The sequence below is a fragment of the Pristiophorus japonicus genome, chromosome 9 (genome assembly GCF_044704955.1).
Source record: "Pristiophorus japonicus isolate sPriJap1 chromosome 9, sPriJap1.hap1, whole genome shotgun sequence".
Classification (NCBI taxonomy): Eukaryota; Metazoa; Chordata; class Chondrichthyes; family Pristiophoridae; genus Pristiophorus; species Pristiophorus japonicus.
The window spans coordinates 114671965-114690328 of record NC_091985.1 but is presented as its reverse complement, the minus strand read 5'-3'; the positions used below and the strand labels follow the sequence as shown (position 1 = coordinate 114690328).

At 44.8% G+C, this 18364-nt stretch overlaps 1 protein-coding gene across 2 annotated transcripts in view; it reads left to right on the top strand.

Annotated features, from left to right (window-relative positions):
- tmem181 (transmembrane protein 181) overlaps positions 1-18364 on the top strand; it is a 174387-nt gene that overhangs the window by 141391 nt on the left and 14632 nt on the right. For both annotated transcript variants that reach the window (XM_070889710.1, XM_070889709.1), the window contains exons 13-15: positions 1316-1367; positions 15392-15474; positions 16057-16146. In XM_070889710.1, the coding sequence (XP_070745811.1) occupies positions 1316-1367; positions 15392-15474; positions 16057-16146 (225 nt within the window). The remainder of the gene's footprint in view (positions 1-1315; positions 1368-15391; positions 15475-16056; positions 16147-18364) is intronic.

The window sequence follows — 18364 nt, the reverse complement described above, 5'->3', positions numbered from 1 at the left end:
TATCTCATCCAATATCTCAACTACCTCCTCTTTCACTATGACTTTGGCAGCACCTTCTTCCTTGGTACTCATTTAATACCTCAGCCATGCCCTCTGCCTCCATGCATAGGTCTCCATTTTGGTCTCTAATCGGTCCCACCCCTCCTCTTGCTAGCCATTTACTATTTATATGCCTACAGAAGACTTTTGCCAATCTAGTCTCATACTCTCCCTTTGCCCTTCTTATTTCTTTTTTCACTTCCCCTCTGAACTTTTTATCAGCCTGGTTCTCACTTGTATTGTCAACCTGACATCTGTCATAGAACCCCTTTTTCTGCTTCATCTTACTATCTCTTTTGTCATACAGGGAACTCTGGCTTTGGTTGCCCAACTTTTCCCCTCCGTGAGAATGTACCTCGACTGTACCTGAACTATCTCCTCTTTAAAGGCAGTCCATTGTTCGATTACAGTTTAGCCTACCAATCTTGGATGACAATTTACCTGGGCCAGATCCACTGCAATTGGCTTTCGTCCAATTTAGTATTTTTACTTTATAGTTCTTGCATCTCTCTGTAATTTCCCTGCAAATTTGCTCCTCTATATCCTTCCCACTAGTTGGCGGCCTATAGAATACATCTATTAGTGTAATGGCACCTTTATTGTTTCTCAACTCTTAACAAAATAGATTCTGTCCTTGACCCCTCCAGGACATCCTCTATCTCCAACACTGTAATATTCTCCTTAATCAATACTGCCACTCCGCCTCCTTTCTTTCCTGAACATCTTGTATCCAGGAATCTTTAATACCCAATCTCCTGACTTCCCTCCCCGCACTTCCCCCTTCTGCACAAGTCACTCCTGCACGGAGGGCAGGTTGGGGGGGGGGGGTTGAATCTCTGCTGGTGGGAGCGGGCACTGGCATCTCTGAGCGGGGGAAAAGTGGTACTGTGGCGCTAAATGTAAAGGTGCAGGTCTCCCGGGCTGTAAGAAACAGTCCCCAGGAAACTTGGCATGGCACATTCTGGGCTGGATGGAACTGATCTGCAGGTTGTATGTTTGACACCCCTGGACTAACACTTACCACAGGTTCACTGATATAGGGTAAGCATGTTCATGATCATTTTTAAAAGTCAGTTCAATATACATTAACTCCACTTTACTCAAGGAAATGTAATATTTATGTGAAAGTTTGTTGTTTGCTGCGCTTGTACTGCTCGTGAGTTATTGATTCTTCTATTATTAAATTACATTTCTCTATTTTAGTAAAGTACAAATCGTGTTCGTGTATGTCTTATATGAATAACTACCATATGTAAATGTGTGCTTTTTGTTTCAGATCTCCGACTGAAGTTTTTGACTGGACTAACATTTATTGTGTTGGTAATAAGGTAATAGGCACCTGTGGTTAAGAGGGAAGTAAGCCAGTATCTGGTAAATGATGATGAAACTATAAGGATTGTAGCACCCGTTTTTTAGGTGCTATGTCTAATGCTTAAAAATGGCGTCCGAGATGTGTGCTCAAGTGCGCCGAACGCCATCTTGATTAAAGGGTTTACACGTGCGCACTTAACGACAACCAGCAGCATGCAGAGCAGGCAGATTATGACATCAATCCATCCATGTGCAACAATGATTTTATGCCAGTGCTGCCCTTTTTGAACACCATGCTCCAGCTTATGCCCTGTCTTAACCTCGCATAGCTCAACATGACGTTAAACGGTATGAAGGATCCCCTTCCCCACCAGTACTACTTAAAGGAATCGTGAACAACTTTCAGGTTAGTTGCTGGATTATTTCTTCTGGCTGTTGGTGCAATTCTACGCTTGCCTAAAGCTTCAACAGTCTACAGGGAATGGGCAGGCTTGTGCTGAAGTATATTTTTGTTCATTTAAAAAGATGTGCAGAAAAAAGTTGTTTCCAGACATGGGTAGCCTGGTACACCAACCTCTTGAAATTGAGCATGACTGGGAGAATGAAGAGAGGCCTCGCAGAGCTGCTACAAGAGGGATGAGGGGGGAAGAAGGGCTCTCAACAGTAGGTCACATCTGTGAGGGTCTTCAGGGAGCATTTCTCTTGTCTCAACTTCAGCGAGGACCAATGTTTATGAGACGTCTTCGCTTCACTAAAGAGGTTGTGACTGAAATCTGCCAACTGCTGCAGTCATAATTGCAACCTCAAAGTAGGGCAAGGGCTGCATTGCCTATGGCTGTCAAGGTGACCGTGACTCTTGACTTTTATGCATTTGGCTCAATATTCCCTTTAATTTCTTTTTGGTGCACGGGGCCGTTTTACTAGCTGCGCGGCCCATTCAAATTTTGCACATGCGCGTTTTTTACAATGCAAAAGCCGGTGAGTGGCCTGCGCGGGACCTCACAGCCACTGTGCGGCCGCACAGCTTCGAGGGAACATTGGTCTGGCTCCTTCCAGGTTGCTGCTGGAGATATAAGCAACATCCCGCAGTTTTCGGTACACTGGTGTTTAAGCGAGGCTCTCTATATACAAAGAGAAAGCTTCATCTCATTCAAGCTCGCCAGAGACTAGCAAGCGAAGCGACCACGAAGGTTTGTAAGGACTGCAGGCTTCCCATGGTGCAGGGTGCCATTGACTACATGCAAATGGTTTTGCTTGCAGCTCCTGTAAATTTTGCCATTTTCCTGAACCAAAAAGTATTCCACTCCCTCAATGTGCAGAGGTACGCTACCATAGGCAGCACACCCTGCAGGTGAATGCTCGTTATCCTGGCAGCAGTCACAATTCCTTCATTCTGTGGCAGTCCTCTGTGCCACCTGTATTTGAACCACCACGGCAAGTCAAAGACTGGCTATTGGACAACAAGGGTTACCACTTATGATATGGCTCATGACTCTGGTCCGGAAGCTATGTACATGTGCACAGCAGGCATACAATGAGAGCTATGCTTCTTGAAGGAATAATATAGAGCACACCATCAGCGTCATCTTCTGCTGCCTGGACCGCTCTGGAGGAGCCCTGCAGTACTTGGCTGAGTGGGTATTAAGATTTGTGGTAATAAGCTGTATGCTGCACAACCTCGCCATTGAGTGAACAGCCCTTGCTACCATCTATCGGGGAGGAGTAAGAGCAGGAGCAAGTAGACAGCCCCTTTCTGCCTCGGCTCTATGTGAGGAAATATTAATGAGCGATACCAGTAACCACAACCACACCTCCCCATTAACAACACGCTCCTTAGCTTTCCTCTATCACTGACCATCACAATGTCCTCTTTCCGACAATACAAAAATAAAAACCATTAGAAAATGCACATTCCAATCCAAATTTATGAATTCAATCATGACTTAATGCAAACAAAAATAAACTAATCACCCTCATGCATTCTCTTAGTGCCTGACTTCTTGTGTCTTCTCTTTTCCTCGTGCTCCTACGAGGTGCTTCCCTAGTGGCTGCAGTATGTGTGGTGGAAGGCTGCTGACCTTCAATTCAAGAGATTGCAGCTGGCATTGGAGGATGACCTCGGGCAGCTCTGAGCCTCGAAGGCCCAGCTTCAGACTGCACAATCTCGGCCTGGGCTGCAGCAGTCTGGGCTGGCTGGCTAGCTGGCTGACAGGCAACAGCATGGTAACTGGCCAAATAGCAGGACAGCTGTCATCCTGAGAGGACAGCAGGTTTGTGCTCCATAGAGTCACTGCCACTCCCTTGGGGCAGCGCCTCAGCAATCCTAGTAATCTATTGGAGAACAGATTGATGGATTCTGTTTGTTCATTTTCACTTTCTTCTTTCTGCTGTGATCCCCTGGAAGTCCCTTTGAACAGTGGTATCCAGAGCCACGATGGCAGCTATTGGAGCTTGCAAGGCAGCAGTCTGAAATTGCACTGCAGCACTCGGATCTTTGATGTAATGTGTTTCTGCTGCAATGCAAGCTGTGACATTGGCCAGCAGACGCTGCATCATGGTGGGCTAGACAGATGTGCTGATAGAGGTGACACCCATTCCATGTTGGAAAGGATGGACTCCAAGGGCTGTGCAAAGCCCTGTGCCAAGTTGGTGCTGGATTCCTCCATGCTCCTTGACATTGAGCGCAGGCTTTCTGGTAGGCTTTCCAGTGCACCAAGCATTTGGTTATGTTTGGTTATGTACACCCATCAGCCTTCTTCTGTAGCTTGGCCCATCAAAGTCCTCATCTGATTTCTGTGCAGCAGAACTAGTGTGCGATCTTGCCCTCCGGCGACCTGTGCGCTTGTGCCTGGTGTCTCACCACATGCAGATCCCTTGTCTATCCTAACCTAAAATATGCACAGTGTCAGTCTCTGAGCTGATGGTTGCGAGTGTAAGATCAAGTGATGGTGTTTGTTCATCATCACTTTCTTCTTTCTCTACATCCATTGACTGGGAAGGCTCAAGTTCTTTGGCAACTAAAATAACAAAGGGACAAGGGTTAGGTTGTGATAAGGGGAGAGGATAAAATAAGAAGTGCGTGCTTTCACCATCTGCAGCTTCTAAGTCTGAAGAGATTAAGGGAGAAGAAGGATGGTTAGATATGCTGATGCGCTCCTCATAGATACAGCCTGCCAGTGGCCGCTGCTTCAGCGATGTCCCTTTCAATAAGGCCCAGCACTGTCTCCCCAACGGGGGTTAAAACATGCAGGTGTGCTTGTCCTCCTTCAGTTATTTCCTGCTGCATGCGCCACCTTCTCCTGCAAGAAAGACTGGTGTGTCAATGAGTGTCCTGCAATATGTTTGATGACGTGGCTGTCATGGTTGAATAGCTGCCATTGTTTGCAAGCTGAGAATTACGGCTACGAGGTTTGCAATAGTGCTAATTGTGTGAAGGTGAGGTAAAGAATATGAATGTTAGGGATGAGTCCTGATAGAGATTGTTGGTAGATGGGTCATGGGAGTGTAGTGAATTGAGCAGTTGGTGAGGCTAGTGGTTAATTTAGCAGGATATGCCATTTAAAGATGAACTCGGTCACCTTGACAACTGCATCCAGGACTGCATCTGTTCTAGGAGCAGCACTCCTGGCATTGACTGAGACCATTCAGTGCTGGCTACATGGCAGCAATCGTTTAAAACGGCAGGCAGCACGAATTTACCATGCTGTCTGCAACTCAATGAACGGGCGTGGGCTAAACGCGCACCACGATCCCTGCATCCATTTTCAGATCTTAGCCAATTTAACCCCCTAAGAGTACTGCCCAATTTCTGAACATAACATACTGGGCTGGAAACAGCTACTTGTGGGTAAATCAGTGTCAGAACAGTGGAAGGCATTCAAGGAGGCGATCCGGAAGGTTCAGGCCAAACATGTGCCCTTGAAAAGAAAGGGTGGGAATAACAATTCTGGAGCCCCCTGGATGTCTAGAGACTTACAGGGGAGGATAAAGAAAAAAAGGAAAGCTTATGTCATATACCGACAGCTAAATACTATAGAATCTTTGGAGGAATGATGTGAATAGCCTTGGTGAGGCCACACCTGGAGTATTGTGTACAGTTTTGGTCTCCTAACTTGAGGAAGGACATTCTTGCTATTGAGGGAGTGCAGCGAAGATTCACCAGACTGACATATCAAGAAAGACTGGATCAACTGGGCTTGTATTCACTGGAGTTCAGAAGAATGAGAGGGGACCTCATAGAAACGTTTAAAATTCTGACGGGTTTAGACAGGTTAGATGCAGGAAGAATGTTCCCAATGTTGGGGAAGTCCAGAACCAGGGGTCACAGTCTGAGGATAAGGGGTAAGCCATTTAGGACCGAGATGAGGAGAAACTTCTTCACCCAGAGAGTGGTGAACCTGTGGAATTCTCTACCACAGAAAGTAGTTGAGGCCAATTCACTAAATATATTCAAAAGGGAGTTAGATGAAGTCCTTACTACTCGGGAGATCAAGGGTTATGGCGAGAAAGCAGGAAGGGGGTACTGAAGTTTCATGTTCAGCCATGAACTCATTGAATGGCGGTGCAGGCTAGAAGGGCTGAATGGCCTGCTCCTGCACCTATTTTCTATGTTTCTATGTTTAGTGAGTTGGTCTTACCACAGGTAAAGGGTACACAGCCAGATAGGGAATGGGTGACCAACAGGAAGAGCAGTGCAAGGAAGGTAGTGCAGGGGTCCCCTGCGGTCATCCCCCTGCAAAACAGATACACTGCTTTGGGTACTGTTGGGGGGGATGACTTATCAGGGGAGAGCAGCAGCAGCCAAGTTCATGGCACCGTGGGTGGCTCTGCTGCACAGGATGGCAGGAAAAAGAGTGGGAGAGCGATAGTGATAGGGGATTCAAATGTAAGGGGAATAGATAGACATTTCTGCAGCTGCAACCGAGACTCCAGAATGGTATGTTGCCTCCCTGGTGCAAGGGACAAGGATGTCTCGGAGCGGGTGCAGGACATTCTGAAAAGAGAGGGTGAACAGCCAGTTGTCGTGGTGCATATAGGTACCAACAATATAGGTATAAAACGGGATGAGGTCCTACAAGACGAATTTAGGGAGTTAGGAGCTAAATTAAAAAGTAGGACCTCGAAAGTAGTAATCTCAGGATTGCTACCAGTGCCACGTGCGAGTCAGAGTAGGAATCGCAGGATAGCTCAGATGAATACGTGGCTTGAGGAGTGGTGCAGAAGGGAGGGATTCAAATTCCTGGGACATTGAAACCAGTTCTGGGGGAGGTGGGACCAGAAACCCAAGGCAAAAAACAAACAGGGCCACTTTACAGCAAAATCCTAAAGGTTCAAAGTGTGTTAAAAAGGCAAGCCTGAAGGCTCTGTGCCTCAATGCGAGGAGTATTCAGAATAAGGTGGATGAATTAACTGTGCAGATAGCAGTTAACGGATACGATGTGGTTGGCATCACGGAGACATGGCTCCAGGGTGACCAAGGCTGGGAACTCAACATCCAAGGGTATTCAACATTTAGGAAGGATAGACAGAAAGGAAAAGGAGGTGGGGTGGCATTGCTGGTTAAAGAGGAAATTAATGCAATTGTAAGGAAAGACATTAGCTTGGATGATGTGGAATTGGTATGGGTGGAGCTACGGAATACCAAAGGGCAGAAAACGCTAGTGAGAGTTGTGTACAGACCTCCAAACAGTAGTAGTGATGTTGGGGAGGGTATCAAACAGGAAATTAGGCGTGCATGCAATAAAGGTGCATCAGTTATCATGGGTGACTTTAATATGTATATAAATTGGGCTAACCAAACTGGAAATAATACGGTGGAGGAGGATTTCCTGGAGTGCATAAAGGATGGTTTTCTAGACCAATATGTCGAGGAACCAACTAGGGGGGAGGCCATCTTAGACTGGGTGTTGTGTAATGACAGAGGATTAATTAGCAATCTCGTTGTGCGAGGACCCTTGGGGAAGAGTGACCATAATATGGTGGAATTCTATATTAGGATGGAGAATGAAACCGTTAATTCAGAGACCATGGTCCAGAACTTAAAGAAGGGTAACTTTGAAGGTATGAGGCGTGAATTGGCTAGGATAGATTGGTGAATGATACTTAAAGGGTTGACGGTGGATAGGCAATGGCAAACATTTAAAGATCACATGGATGAACTTCAGCAATTGTACATCCCTGTCTGGAGTAAAAATAAAACGGGGAAGGTGGCTCAACCGTGGCTAACAAGGGAAATTAAGGATAGTGTTAAAGCCAAGGAAGAGGCATATAAATTGGCCAGAAAAAGCAGCAAACCTGAGGACTGGGTGAAATTTAGAATTCAGCAGAGGAGGACAAAGGGTTTAATTAAGAGGGGGAAAATAGAGTACGAGAAGAAACTTGCCGGGAACATAAAAACTGACTGCAAAAGCTTCTATAGATATGTGAAGAGAAAAAGATTAGTGAAGACAAACGTTGGTCCCTTGCAGTCGGAATCAGGTGAATTTATAATGGGGAACAAAGAAATGGCAGACCAATTGAACAAATACTTTGGTTCTGTCTTCACAAGGAAGACACAAATAACCTTCCGGAAGTACTAGGGGACTGAGGGTCTAGTGAGAAGGAGGAACTGAAGGCTATCCTTATTAGTCAGGAAATTGTGTTTGGGAAATTGATGGGATTGAAGGCCGATAAATCCCCGGGGCCTGATAGTCTGCATCCCAGACTACTTAAGGAAGTGGCCCTAGAAATAGTGGATGCATTGGTGATCATTTTCCAACAGTCTATCGACTCTGGATCAGTCCCTATGGACTGGAGGGTAGTTAATGTAACACCACTTTTTAAAAAGGGAGGGAGAGAGAAAGCGGGTAATTATAGACCGGTTAGCCTGACATCAATAGTGGGGAAAATGTTGGAATCAATTATTAAGGATGAAATAGCAGCGCATTTGGAAAGCAGTGACAGGATCGGTCCAAGTCAGCATGGATTTATGAAGGGGAAATCATGCTTGACAAATCTTCTGGAATTTTTTGAGGATGTAACTAGTAGAGTGGACAAGGGAGGACCAGTGGATGTGGTGTATTTGGACTTTCAAAAGGCTTTTGACAAGGTCCCACACAAGAGATTGGTGTGCAAAATCAAAGCACATGGTATTGTGGGTAATATACTGACGTGGATAGAGAACTGGTTGGCAGACAGGAAGCAGAGAGTTGGGATTAACGGGTCCTTTTCAGAATGGCAGGCAGTGACTAATGGAGTGCATCAGGGCTCAGTGCTGGGACCCCAGCTCTTTACAATATACATCAAATGATTTAGGCAAAGGAATTGAGTGTAATATCTCCAAGTTTGCAGATGACACTAAATTGGGTGGCGGTGTGAGCTGTGAGGGGGACGCTAAGAGGCTGCAGGGTGACTTGGACAGGTTAGCTGAGTGGGCAAATGCATGGCAGATGCAGTATAATGTGGATAAATGTGAGGTTATCCACTTTGGGGGCAAAACGCGAAGACAGAATATTATCTGAATGGCGGCAGATTAGGAAAAGGAGAGATGCAACGAGACCTGGGTGTCATGGTACATCAGTCATTGAAAGTTGCCATGCAGGTACAGCAGGCAGTGAAGAAGGCAAATGGCATGTTGGCCTTCATAGCTAGGGGATTTGAGTATAGGAGCAGGGAGGTCTTACTGCAGTTGTACAGGGCCTTGGTGAGGCCTCACCTGGAATATTGCGTTCAGTTTTGGTCTCCTAATCTGAGGAAGGACGTTCTTGCTATTGAGGGAGCGCACCGAAGGTTCACCAGACTGATTCCCAGGATGGCTAGACTGACATATGAGGAGAGACTGGATCAACTGGGCCTTTATACATTTGAGTTTGTAAGGATAAGAGGGGATCTCATAGAAACATATAAGATTTTGACGGGACGGGACAGGTTAGATGCGGGTAGAATGTTCCCGATGTTGGGGAAGTCCAGAACCAGGGGACACAGTCTTAGGATAAGGGGTAGGCCGTTTTTGCCCCCAAATTGGATAACCTCACATTTATCCACATCATACTGCATCTGCCATGCATTTGCCCACTCAGCTAACCTGTCCAAGTCACCCTGCAGCCTCTTAGCGTCCCCCTCACAGCTCACACCGCCACCCATTTTAGTGTCATCTGCAAACTTGGAGATATTACACTCAATTCCTTCATCTAAATCATTGATGTATATTGTAAATAGCTGGGGTCCCAGCATTGAGCCCTGCGGCACTCCATTAGTCACTGCCTGCCATTCTGAAAAGGACCCATTTATCCCGACTCTCTGCTTCCTGTCTGCCAACCAGTTCTCTATCCACATCAGTATATTACCCCCAATACCATGTGCTTTGATTTTGCACACCAATCTCTCCCATCCTGCGACAGTTAGAACTGGTGCTCTCCACTCTCTCGTCCTGTGACAGTTGGAACTGGTGCTCTCCACTCTCCTGTCCTGTGACAGTTGGAACTGGTGCTCTACACTCTCCCATCCTGTGACAGTTGGAACTGGTGCTCTCCACTCTCCCGTCCTGTGATAGTTGGAGCTGATGCTCTCCACTCTCTCTCCTGTGACAGTTTGAACTGGTGCTCTCCACTCTCTCTCCTGTGACAGTTGGAGCTGATGCTCTCCACTCTCTCTCCTGTGACAGTTGGAACTGATGCTCTCCACTCTCCCGTCCTGTGACGGTTGGAATTGGTGCTCTCCACTCTCCCGTCCTGTGACAGTTAGAACTGGTGCTCTCCACTCTCTCGTCCTGTGACAGTTGGAACTGGTGCTCTCCACTCTCCTGTCCTGTGACAGTTGGAATTGGTGCTCTCCACTCTCCCGTCCTGTGACAGTTGGAACTGGTGCTCTCCACTCTCCCGTCCTGTGACAGTTGGAACTGGCGCTCTCCACTCTCCCGTCCTGTGACAGTTTGAACTTGTGCTCTCCACTCTCTGTCCTGTGACAGTTTGAACTGGTGCTCTCCATTCTCCCGTCCTGTGACAGTTTGAACTTGTGCTCTCCACTCTCTGTCCTGTGACAGTTTGAACTGGTGCTCTCCATTCTCCTGTCCTGTGACAGTTGGAATTGGTGCTCTCCACTCTCCCGTCCTGTGACAGTTGCAACTGGTGCTCTCCACTTTCTCTCCTGCGACAGTTGGAACTGGTGCTCTCCATTCTCCTGTCCTGCGACGGTTGGAACTGGTGCTCTCCACTCTCCCGTTGGTGTAGGAGGGAGGGCTTTAGTTTCCTGAACAATTGGGACCGCTTCTGGGGTAGGTGGGACCTGTACAAGTCGGACAGGTTACACCTCAACAGAGACAGGACCAATGTTCTTGCGGGTGATTTTGATAGTACAGTTGGGAGGGCTTTAAACTAGCTTGGCAGGGGGATGGGAACCCAGGAGAGGGCTCTGAGCTAGTTAGGGTGGGTGAGAGTTCAGATGAACAGAACCCCAAGAAAGAATGCAAAAGGCAGGAGGCAACAGAGCAGAGTAGCACTGGGGTAAGTGTAAACCACAAGGTGATAGGAAGGGACAATATGTATGAATATAAAAGGGCTGCAGGAGGGGTCAAAACTAAAAATCATGGTTTAAAAACTAGTTTTAAAACACTACCTAAACGCACGCAGCATTCAAAACAAAGTAAATGAGTTGACGGCACAAATCATTACAAATGGGTATGATTTGGTGGCCATTACTGAAACGTGGTTGCAGGGTGGCCAAGACTGGGAATTAAACATACAGGGGTATCTGACAATTAGGAAAGATAGACAAGAGGGGAAGGGAGGTGGGATAGCTCTGTTAATGAAGGATGATATCAGGGCAGTTGTGAGAGACGGTAATGAACAAAATGTTGAATCATTGTGGGTGGAGATTAGAGATAGTTAAGAGGAAAAAGTCACTGGTGGGACCACAACTGTTTACAATATACATAGATGACCTGGAAGAGGGGACAGAGTGTAGTGTAACAAAATTTGCAGATGACACAAAGATTAGTGGGAAAGCGGGTTGTGTAGAGGACACAGAGAGGCTGCAAAAAGATTTAGATAGGTTAAGCGAATGGGCTAAGGTTTGGCAGATGGAATACAATGTCGGAAAATGTGAGGTCATCCACCTTGGGGGAAAAAAAACAGTAAAAGGGAATATTATTCAAATGGGGAGAAATTACAACATGTTGCGGTGCAGAGGGACCTGGGGGTCCTTGTGCATGAATCCCAAAAAATTAGTTTGCAGGTGCAGCAGGTAATCAGGAAGGCGAATGGAATGTTGGCCTTCATTGCGAGAGGGATGGAGTACAAAAGCAGGGAGGTCCTGCTGCAACTGTACAGGGTATTGGTGAGGCCGCACCTGGAGTACTGCGTGCAGTTTTGGTCACCTTACTTAAGGAAGGATATACCAGCTTTGGAGGGGGTACAGAGACGATTCACTAGGCTGATTCCGGAGATGAGGGGGTTACCTTATGATGATAGATTGAGTAGACTGGGTCTTTACTCGTTGGAGTTCAGAAGGATGAGGGGTGATCTTATAGAAACATTTAAAATAATGAAAGGGATAGACAGAATAGAGGCAGAGAGGTTGTTTCCACTGGTCGGGGAGACTAGAACTAGGGGGCACAGCCTCAAAATACGGGGGAGCCAATTTAAAACCAAGTTGAGAAGGAATTTCTTCTCCCAGAGGGTTGTGAATCTGTGGAATTCTCTGCCCAAGGAAGCAGTTGAGGCTAGCTCATTGAATATATTCAAATCACAGATAGATAGATTTTTAACCAATAAGGTAATTAAGGGTTATGGGGAGCAGGCGGGTAAGTGGAGCTGAGTCCATGGCCAGATCAGCCATGATCTTGTTGAATGGCGGAGCAGGCTCGAGGGGCTAGATGGCCTACTCCTCTTCCTAATTCTTATGTTCTTATGTTCTTATTAATGTTGGGGAAGTCCAGAACCAGGGATCACAGTCTAAGGATAAGGGGTAAGCCATTTAGGACTGAGATGAGGAGAAACTTCTTCACCCAGAGAGTGGTGAACCTGTGGAATTCTCTACCACAGAAAGTTGTTGAGGCCAATTCACTAAATATATTCAAAAAGAGTTAGATGTAGTCCTTACTACTAGGGGGATCAAGGGGTATGGCGAGAAAACAGGAATGGGGTAATGAAGTTGCATGTTCAGCCATGAACCCATTGAATGGCGGTGCAGGCTCGAAGGGCCGAATGGCCTACTCCTGCACCTATTTTCTATGTTTCTATTTGGGACTGAGATGAGGAGAAACTTCTTCACTCAGAGAGTTGTTAACCTGTGGAATTCCCTGCCGCAGAGAGTTGTTGATGCCAGATCATTGGATATATTCAAGCGGGAGTTAGATATGGCCCTTACGGCTAAGGGGATCAAGGGGTATGGAGAGAAAGCAGGAAAGGGGTACTGAGGGAATGATCAGCCATGATCTTATTGAATGGTAGTGCAGGCTCGAAGGGCCGAATGGCCTACTCCTGCACCTATTTTCTATGTTTTCTATGAATATAGAAGGTTCAGAGGTGAAATTAAAAAGGATATTAGGAATGCTAAGAGAGAGCATGAAAAATTCTTCGCTAGTAAATCTAAGGAAAACCCAAAGATGTTCTATAAATATATTAAGAGCAAGAGGGTAACTAAAGTAAGGGTAGGGCCTATTAGAGACCATGAAGTTAATCTTTGTGTGGAGGCGGAAGATGTTGGTATGGTTCTTAATGAATACTTTGCATCTGCTTTCACAAAGGAAAGGGGCAATGCAGATTCTGCTATCGAGGAGGAGTGTGAAATTCTGGATGAAATAAACATAGTGAGAGAGGAGGTAGTAAGGGGTTTAGCAGCTTTGAAAGTAGCTAAGTCCCCAGGCCCAGATGAAATGCATCCCAGGCTGTTGAGCAAGGTAAAAGAGGAAATAGCAGAGGCCTTAGCCATCATTTTCCAGTTCTCTTTGGATTTGGGCATGGTACTGGAGGACTGCTAATGTGGTACCCTTGTTTAAGAAGGGAGAAAGGGATAGGCTGTGTAATTACAAGCCTGTCAGCATAACCTCAGTGGTGGGAAAATTATTGGGAAAAAAATCCTGAAAGACAGGATAAACCTACATTTGGAAAGGCAAGGATTAATTCGGGACAGTCAGCACGGATTTGTTAAGGGGAGATCGTGTTTGACTAACCTGATTGAATTTTTTGAGGAGGTAACCAATATGGTCGATGAGGGTAATGTGTACGATGTAGTGTATATGGACTTTAGCAAAGCTTTTGATAAGGTTCCACATGGTAGACTGGTCACGAAGGTTAAAGCCCATGGGATCAGGGCAAAGTGGCAAGTTGAATCCAAAAATGGCTTAGAGGTAGGATGCAAAGGATAATGGTTGATGGATGTTTTTATGACTGGAAGGATGTTTCTAGTGGGGTTCCACAGTACTCGGTCCCTTGCTTTTTGTGATGTATATCAGTGATTTAGATTTGAATATAGGGAGTATGATTAAGAAGTTTGCAGATGACACTAAAATTGGCTGTGTGGTTGATAATGAAGAGGAAAGTCATGGACTGTGCAGGAAGATATCAATCTACTGGTCAGGTGGGCAGAGCAGTGGCAAATGGAATTTAATTTGGAGAAGTGTGAGGTAATGCACTTTGGGAGGACTAATAAGGAAAGGGTATACACATTAAGTGGTAGGCCACTTAATAGTGTAGATGAACAAAGGGATCTTGGCGTGCTTGTCCACAGATCCTTGAAAGTAGCAGGCCAGGTGGATAAGGTGGTCAAGAAGGCATACGGAATGCTTGCCTTTATTGGCCGAGGCATAGAATACAAGAGCAGAGAGGTTATGCTTGAATTGTATAATACTCTGGTTAGGCCACAGCTGGAGTACTGCATGCAGTTCTGGTTGCTGTATTATAAGAAGGACATGATTGCACTAGAGAGGGTGCAGAGGAAATTTACTAGGATGCTGCCTGGAATGGAGAATCTTAGCTATGAGGACAGATTGGATAGGCTAGGTTTGTTTTCATTGGAACAGAGGAGGTTGAAAGGCGACCTCATTGAGGTGTACAAAATTTTGAGGGGCCTGAATATAGTGGATAGTAAGGGCCTATTTCCATTGGTGGAGGGGTCAATTACGAGGGGACATAGTTTTAAGGTGGTTGGTGGAAGGTTCAGAGGGGATTTGAGGGGAGGCTTCTTCACGCAGAGGGTTGTGGGTGTCTGGAACTCACTGCCTGGAAGGGTGGTGGATGCAGAAACCCTCACCACATTTAAAAGGTGCTTGGATGGGCATTTAAAGTACCGTACGTAACCTGCAGGGGTTACGGACCTAGAGCTGGTAATTGGGATTAGACTGGATAACCTTTTGTTGGCTGGTGCACATACGATAATAAGTACTGCAAGGAATCGAATACAGCCAAGGTGATCTCCTGGACTAGTTTTGATCACCTGGATGGTTCAGAGAAGAATTTTCCCAGATTTGTTTTTCCCCAATTGGCCTGGGTTTTTATCTGGTTTGTGCCTCTCCCAGGAGATCACACGGCTCTGGTTGGGGTGGAATGTAGAATGTTTTAGTGTAAGGGGTGTCGCAGTTGTGTGGGGCGGACTGGTTGGGCCAGATGCTCTTTACCTTTCTGCCAGTGTTCATTGTTCATAGGTTTATATATAACCTTCAGGGCTGCTGACCGTGGCTCTTTGTCAGCCGGCGCGGACACGATGGGCCGAAATGGCCTCCTTCCATTGCTGTAAATTTCTGTTTCTTCTATGTTTCTATAAAGAAACATTAAATATTAGAATACTTCTAACCACATTTCTTGAATACTTTTCCTCTTGAAATCCTAACTAAAGTAAAAAATTTTAAAATGAGTTTGAAATGTGTCATACTAATATTTTAGAGACTTATTTCAATATTTATTTCCTATCACTGCCATTAACCAGACCTGATGGGGATTTTTGCAGCCACACCTACTTTTCTTAGTAACTTTAAAAAAATTGTATCATTTTCTCTTTCTTCCCTTATTTATTATTTTTCTCTCTTTAACAAAAACTTAATTTTTGCTTAATTTTGTATCTTTTTCAGCATTGTAATATTATACCTGAGGTTCGGAGCAAAGGTCCTGCAAGATAACTTTGTAGCTGAGCTTTCAACTCATTATCAGAACTATATCCTTTACTGTGCTTCAACTTGATCACTAATGGCAACTAATGTTTAGAATGCATTAAAAAATATCTGATTGTAATGTAACACTCGTTACTGCAGGCTATATAAAGATGCCAATCCTGTACAAGCTTAGCCTGTGATTTATGAGGAGTCTCATTTAGAGAGAGTAAGGGGAATGGGGTAGGGATATAGACATATTTATTTGATCCTAATTGGACGAAGAAGCAATGCTACAGGACACCGAGTTGCAGTGGAGCCTGGATCCGGGTTGGAGGAGGTCACTCTGATAGGTTAATGATTTGTCCGAACTATCGGTAAGAACACTGCAGTGAGCAAACCCTTGCAAAATAATAATTTGATAAGGTGGTTATTTGAATGTAAACTCAATTACCCTGTCCCAGTATTTGGGAAAGGTGTGGAAAGGCCAAGCAAGTGCAACATTGTTGTCTTTCCTGATGGAAACAAGAATTATACCAAGTTTCTTGTGTTGAGCCAATGGCTTACTGTCAGGGTTTGATACTTTAATAAGTTTTTTTTAATACTGCAATTCTGTGTGTTTGATTCTCTTCCTTTACTAAGGCTACCAGCTGAATTTTTATCCTTCTATGGCCTGCTGAATTACTACCTGTATACGTTGGCATATGTTTATTCCCCATCGAAGAATGCTGTGTATGGTATGTGAAACTTAAAGCAGCTGTGGGGTCTGGCTCTGTTCGGGCAGCCTTTGAATGAACATTGCTACAGATGCAATACTGAGGATTTTTCAAAATACAAACTAAGGAAGTGTGTCCAAACGGAACAAAAAAACAAATAGTTGTCTTTCAGTAGAAGTTAATGATTGGGTGAATGAATAGAGTTTTATGAGCGTGATAGTGGAACATTCTTTTTGAGGCTATTTGGAAGTGTGGTTAAATTTCTGCTACCTTCAAAGAAAGAAAATAATTTGCAGTTACACAGCACAATTCACGTGCTCCGGATGTTCAAAAGAAAAATCTCATTGACCAGGAAATCAGTATAGAATCATATGCATAAAACATTTTGCTTATTTATCATAGAATAATACAGCACAGAGGGAGGCCATTCGACCCCGTACCTGTGCTGGCTCCTTGAAAGAGCTCTCAAATTAGTCCCATTACCCTGCTCTTTCCCTTTTGAAAATTACTATTGAATCTGTTTCCACCACCCCTTCCAGCAATGCATTCCAGATCATCATAACTCGCTGAGCAAAAAAAAAATCTCATCTCCCTGGCTTTTTCGCAAATCACCTTAAGTTTGTGTCCTCTGTTTAGAACATTAGAAATAGGAGCAGGAGTAGGCCATTTGCCCCTTGAGCCTGCTCCGCCATTCAATAAGATCATGGCTGGTCCGATCTTAGCCTCAACTCCACTTCTCTGCTGCTCACCATAACCCTTGACTCCCTTATCATTCAAAAATCTGTCTATCTCCACCTTAAATATATTCAATGACCCAGCTTCCACAGCTCTCTTGGGTAGAGAATTCCAAAAATTCACGACCCTTTGAGAGAAGAAATTCCTCCTCATTTCCGTTTTAAATGGCGACCCCTTATTCTGAAACTATGCCCCCTCGTTCCCCCACGAGGGGAAAGATCCTCTCTGCCTCTACCCTGTCAAGCCCCCTCAGAATCTTATACATTTCATTAAGATCACCTCTCATTCTTATAAACTCCAACCTGCTCAACCTTTCTTCATAAGACAATCCCTTCATCTCAGAAATCAACCTCGTGAACATTCTCTGAACTGTCTCCAATGCAAGTGTATATCCCTCTTTAAATACGGAGACCAAAATGTACGCAGTACTCCAGGTGTGGTCTCGCCAATGCCCTGTACAGTTGTAGCAGGACTTCCCTACTTTTATAGTCCATCCCCCTTGCAATAAAGGCCAACATTCCATTTGCATTCCTAATTACTTGCTGTATCTGCATGCTAACTTTCTGTGTTTCATGCACTAGGACCACCAGATCCCTCCGTACCTCAGCATTTTGTAATCTCTCCACATTTAAATAATAATTAGCTTTTTTATTTTCCAAAGTGGATAACCTCACATTTTCCGCATTATACTCCATCTGCTAAGTTTTAGCCCACTCACTTAACCTATCTATATCTCTTTGCAGATTCTTTGTGTCCTCTTCACAACTTGCTTTCCCACCTATCTTTGTATCATCAGCAAATTTGGCAACATTGCACTCAGTCCCTTCATGCAAGTCATTAATGTAGATTATAAATAGTTGAGGCCCCAGCACTGATACCTGTGGCACTTCACTAGTTACAGTTTGCCAACCTGAAAATAACCCATTTATCCTGACTATTTTTCTATTAGTTACCCAATCCTCTATCCATGCTAATATATTACCCCCAACTCCTTAAGCACTTATCTTTTGCAGTAACCATTTATGTGGCATCTTATCGAATGCCTTCTGGAAATCCAAATACACTACATCCACCCTGCTCGTTACATCCTCAAAGAACTCTAGTAAATTTGTCAAACATGATTTCCCTTTCATAAAACCATACTGACTCTGCTTGACTATATTATGATTTTCTAAATGTCTTGCTTCTGCTTCCTCAGTAATGGACTCCAGCATTTTTGCAAAGACAGATGTTGTGCTAACTGGTCAATAGTTTCCTGCTTTCTGTCTCCCTCCTTTCTTAAATAGGGACGTTACCTTTGCGGTTTTCCAATCCGCTGGAACCACTCCAGAATCCAGGGAATTTTGGCAAATTAGAACAAATGCATCCAATATCTCTGCAGCCACTTATTTTAAGATCCTAGGATGCAGGTCATCAGGTCCAGGGGACTTGTCCACCTTTAGTCCCATTAGTTTGCCTTGTACCTTTTCTCTAGTGATAGTGATTGTTTTAAGATCTCCTCTCC